This window comes from Lutra lutra, chromosome 6 (genome assembly GCF_902655055.1).
Source record: "Lutra lutra chromosome 6, mLutLut1.2, whole genome shotgun sequence".
In the NCBI taxonomy this organism is placed as follows: domain Eukaryota; kingdom Metazoa; phylum Chordata; class Mammalia; order Carnivora; family Mustelidae; genus Lutra; species Lutra lutra.
In genome coordinates, this window is record NC_062283.1 from 89,629,198 (window position 1) to 89,634,839 (window position 5,642).

At 39.5% G+C, this 5,642-nt stretch overlaps 1 protein-coding gene across 1 annotated transcript; it reads left to right on the forward strand.

The window, feature by feature from the left end:
* The first annotated feature begins 223 nt into the window (after window positions 1-223).
* SMIM28 (small integral membrane protein 28) lies at window positions 224-5,259 on the forward strand. The gene is made up of 2 exons (XM_047732086.1): window positions 224-341; window positions 4,688-5,259. Exons 1-2 carry the CDS (start codon window positions 231-233, stop codon window positions 5,165-5,167), a joined length of 591 nt encoding a protein of 196 aa, XP_047588042.1. The 5' UTR covers window positions 224-230; the 3' UTR covers window positions 5,168-5,259.
* Window positions 5,260-5,642: the final 383 nt, after the last annotated feature.

The following is a 5,642-nucleotide window of genomic DNA, read 5'->3' on the forward strand; positions in this document are numbered from 1 at the left end:
AGTGATAAAGGCCACAAAAACAAATGCAGAGGCACTGAATTTAAATACAGCCAGCCCCAAGAGGTCTCTCTGGTTGGTTTCTTTTCCCGGTTGCCACTCATCAGAGAACGAGTTTACCAACAGCCATCAGCCGAGCACATCCAAGCTGGATCCAGGCCAAGAGCAAGCAGTATTGCTGGAATCTGGGCGGTGAGGTGGAAGGGTGGTCGGTGCATCAGTCGGATGGAAACATGCGGGGATTGATGGCCAGCAGCTGGAGGAAGTTTGGCCACGCCGGCAGGGGGACATATGAGTGGTTAACGAGTGAACCAAGCCTACCTCTTCTGGAAACCCAGCTGCAGGTCTGTATCTATGACTTCAGCCTTTTCTTCTCCAAAGTGTCTTTGTCAGTTTTAAAACCAACTATGCCTATGTTTTTAGGATCTTAAAACTTAGTAGCAACATTTTACTTTATGGATAGAACAGAAATATTCATTCACTGACTGGCATGGTCTAAGAAAGTAATTGGAAAGTTGTATTCTTTGACCAAGGATGGATTCAGGTCAAATTTGCCACAAATATGTTCCAAGAACTCCAGATAGATCAAGTTTATCAAAGTACACCTGAAGGGAGGAGTCAACAAATCTTTATGCCTTGGTTTTAGGACTTTGTTCTTTGCACAGTAAAGCAATGTCTACATACACAATAACGAAGAGGCTCCCTGTGGCTTTAGAATGACCGTGTTTCCAGGAGTTAGGAGAAGCCAAAGATCTTACCTCGGGCAGGGTAGCAGAGGGTTAAGGAGGTTTTTGTCTCTAAGAAACGCAGCAGCTGCTCTGCTTTGTCTGGGAAATCACCAAAGAAGACTCAATCTGTGGCAGCAGAAAGGAAAAATATTTGCAGAAACCTAAGAACTCAGTTTCATGATCAGGAGGGAAAGGAGAGATACTGCTGTTACACAAAGAGAGGAAAATTAACCTAATTTCTTGTTGTCTGGAAAATCAACTGATGAGTTTGGTATTTACATTCTCCCAAACTACCTTTTACAGAAAGATATTTTTATATATTTATACATTATTTATATTTAACATTTAAATTGCATATATTTAATTATGATTTTATATCCTTCAACAGTCATACTCTTCACTGAATATTTTGAAAAATATTCCCTGAACAAGAATGCTGTCAATATATGTATCAAAAATATTAAAAGTTATGAGACAAATAACATTTGACTAGAAAAGTAAACATCTTTTCCGCATTAAAAAAAATTTCAAAACAACTTGAACCAATATAACAAGAATTAGTAAAAGAGAAGATTAAGGAGACCATCATCATAAATTTGTCCTGTTGCTCTGTGCTTCTCTTAACTAGAAGAGGACACAAGAGATAACACAAGAGGAGTTATCTCGAGAAATTGTCTGAATTTGCCATCTTAGATAAGTCTTTTAGTTCCACTTGATATTTGGATAAACTTAACCAATGGAAATACTGATTACAGGAGGGGACTGTGGCAACTAATTTGGCAACTAATTTCAAAAAAAAAAAAATGCAACTAATACTGATAATACCATAAGTGGCATAGCCATAAACGACAGAGTCTATTACACAAAATCTTTTAACTAGAACATTAAGTCTCTTTAAGTCTCTTTATACTCTATGCATCTTGAACTTACGGAGTATTTATTTTTTTTTTATTCTTTTTTAAAGATTTTATTTATTTATTTGACAGAGATCACAAGTAGGCAGAGAGGCAGGCAGAGACAGGTGGGGGGAAGCAGGCTCCCTGCTGAGCAGAGAGCCCGATGTGGGGCTCAATCCCAGGACCCTGAGATCATGACCTGAGCCGAAGGCAGAGGCTTCAACCCACTGAGCTACCCAGGTGCCCTGAACTTACGGAGAATTTAAAATTTGATGCCCACAACTGTTTAGAAACTATTATCGTCCATATAATTGATGGAGAATGAAGAAAACTAAGTCATGCATAATGATCCATGTTTATCAAGGTTGAAGAGTGTTTAAACAGCTTTAATATTTTTAACAATTCATCTGGAGAAAAAGCCTAAACATAGTTAAATTGCTTTGGAGTCCAACTTGATTTTTTACTAATGGTAGTAAATTATTTATGAGTTCATCTATTCTTATGGCTTTTGTAATCAATGTCCTATTATATCACAACGGGTTTTAAGTTAATAGTTTTGATAGATTATGTATAAGAAAACAGAAAGAACCCATAACTTAGAAACAAAACAACAATCACACACATAAAATCCATTGTTACAAAAATATTTTTTCTGAAAAAAATATATTAAAATGTAAACATAGTAATGCTAGTTTTATTTTCACTGCATTTTCTAACCTTAGCAATAAATTTCTAGACTTCTTCTAGTTATTTTTAGTATTTTATTTTCTAGTAAATTTAACCATGTGAGTTCCCGAGGTAAAAATACATATCTGTTATTCACCAAGTGTTTTACACACATTGATTCATTAAATCATCATCCCAACCATTCAAAAAAGATATTATTTCCATTTCATAGAGAAGGAAATCCAGGCCCATGGGGATTAATAAATGGTCCGTCGTCATGCAAGTATTAGAAAGTCCTACCAGAATTCAAAGCCAGCAAACCCCAAAAATGATACTCGGTTTCCAAAAACAAAAACAAAACAAAACACACTTTTAATTTTTACGCACTTTAAGCTAAAATATCTGAACTCATCTTACCAAGGACAAAATATCTGGCAATATAAATACTAAATTAACTATCTGATTTTGAATCAACATAATACATAATTCTTTAGTAAGAAAAGAAGACAATGCAAACACCACTAGATAAGCCAGTCTCTTAAGAGGTCATGGCCACTGTCAAATAAATAAATAAAATCTTTAAAAAAAGAGTTCAGCAAAAGAGTACAGCAAAAGTTGTCCTTACCCCCCAAAATCAAGGAAAGATCCCTGGCTCTCATAGTTTTATTATTATATTTTATATTAAATAAGTAGATAAAGAGCTTAGTATTTTGGTTGTTTGTTTGAAACACAATGTAAGGCTTCAAGGGTTTTTTCCTTCTGTAGTAGTGCATCCAAACACGTTTGTTGCTTTATGCTTCACATAAGAGAGAAGTTTTTAATACCTCACTATTTATTTAAAGCAACATCTCTGCAGTTTGGGGCAGTATTTTTGGTGCTTCTCTGCCTTGCTGCTGAAGCATCATTTCATGGCGATTACATTCTTTACTCTGTCAGGAACCATCATTACCTTGTGAGCTAATATTGTAAAATCAATACCTCCTGGGTTGCTAAAGAATTTATCTGCAATTTTTTTTAAACTACTGAACTTTCACGAATGTTTATTTTTTTATTTTTTAAGATTGTATTCATTTATTTGACAGAGAGAGACACAGTGAGAGAGGGAACACAAGCAGGGAGAGTGGGAGAGGGAGAAGCAGGGAGCCGGATACGGGGCTTGGTCCCAGGACCCTGGGATCACGACCTGAGCGAAAGGCAGACACTTGATGACTTAGCCACCTAGGCGTCTCTGAACTTTCAGGAATATTTAATTTCATGTTTGCATTGAAGTCTGACTGAGATGCAAAGTCAGATGATGAATATCATAAAAAGCACCAAATATGCTTACACTGTAGAGATTGTACTCTAACAACCAAAAAATTAGGGTTAATACCAGATAGAATCCACAAATGACTTCTACTCTCAAAGCACAGATATTGCAGAAATCTTCTCATATCTAGTTTAATAATACCCTAGACTAGGTCGGGTTTTTTCTTGGGGGGGGGGGGTGTTTTTTTTATATAAGATTCATTAAACTTTATTGTTCAATTCAGGCTTTTTTCCCTCTTGAACAGCTATAAACTGCATGTTGCAGGAATTTGGCTGCAAATCATCACTACACAGCCACTTAGAGAAATTTTAGGCTGCAATAGAATACAATTCTTTTTTTTTTTTTTTTTTTTTTAGATTTTTATTTCGTTTATTTGACAGACAGAGATCACAAGAAGGCAGAAAGGCAGGCAGAGAGGAAAGGAAGCAGGCTCCCGGCTGAGCAGGGAGCCCGATGTGGGGCTCAATCCCAGGACCCTGGGATCACGAACTGAGCAGAAGACAGAGGCTTTAACCCAGTGAGCCACCCAGGTGCCTCTACAATTCTTTTTCTATAAAGGGTTCACAAGTTTCCATATTGATTCTACCAAAATTGCAAAAACAAATGGAAGGAATTTTAAAATCTCATTCATCATAAACATCAGCGATCAACTCATATTTCAAATATTAATATGGCATATGAACACCTAATGTCAGAATTCATTCCAGAATTAAATAATTTGAGTTCCATAGGATACTTTTTGTGGTAATACCACATTATTGGTCTAATTCTAAATAAAATAAGTCCATAAAGAGTAAGAGCTCCTGTTCAAAGAATGCATGGTGAGCTGACCAACTAAAACCCACTCTCCTGGTTCACTTTCAGGGAGCTATGGTAGAATGTCGACAATATGTATTTTGACATCTCGATGCATCCTTTATCTCATCCATTTACTTTACTTCCCATGGGCTCAAGCCCATTGGCATAAAAAAAGGAGCATGGTGGTTTTCAGAGCGGGTAAGGAAGATAGGAATAAAAGATCAAAGAGAGGAGCTTCAGGAATGCAGAAGTCTTTCCTCCTCTCCTAACCCAGCCTCGTTCCCGAATTCCAGGGCACCCAGAAGATAAGCTCCACCAAAGACGACGTGGAGCCCTTCCTGTGCATCCTTCTTCCAGCGACCATCCTGCTCTTCTTGGCCTTTCTGCTGCTTTTCCTGTACCGTCACTGCAAGGCTCCCCGACCCCAGGGGCAGGTTTTCAGCACCGACCCCCCAGCTCACCCCACCGCAGAGGAGGCCACCGACTTCCTGCCGGGCTTCCCCGGGAGAGGCGAGCAGGACTTCCCGTACTCCCCGGTGCCCCGGGAGGCGGCCCTCCTCTCCACGGGCCTGCCTCCCTCCTATGAGGAGGCCACCAGGAATCGCCAGGGGACGGAGGTTCCGGAGGCCGAGGCGGGCCCCCCCTGTAAAGAGCGCTCCCCCAGCCGGGAGAAGCAGATAGGAAGGGCAGCTGGGAACAGTCTAGAGCACAGCTCGCAGTCCCTCCCGGAGCCAGCCGGGCCAGGCGAGCGGTGGGGAGGCCTCTGGACCTAAGAGACTCCTGGATGAATGGGCGCTTCGAGCTGATATCATTCTGGTTAACCATTCTCAAGTTCCTTAGGGAAAATTTCTCCTAGGTTGTCGTGAGGAGGGCTAGGTTTATCTAAAATATTTAACACCCTTGAGGAAAAAAATAGGAAAATTCTATGTGAGTTGAGAAACCCTTAGAATTACTGGTAAGCCTGCGGACGAGTTCTGAAGGAAAAGAGAAACGCTGCTAAGCCAAAGGAAACGGCTTTTGCCACCAAATAAAATGGTTCTTCCTACGCATGTTCTTCAGGGTTTTATGGCTTCACTTTTATGTGAGGGCTTCAAGATGGCTGGAGAATTCTAGAAGGAAAATATCTCTAGAGCTGCAGTGGTCAGTTATGTGGTTAAAAAATGGTAAAGTGGGGCTCAATATTAAGAATGAAGGTACAGAGAGACATGTGCAGACATTTTAGTTTTAAAAAACTAATAAAGCTCTCCA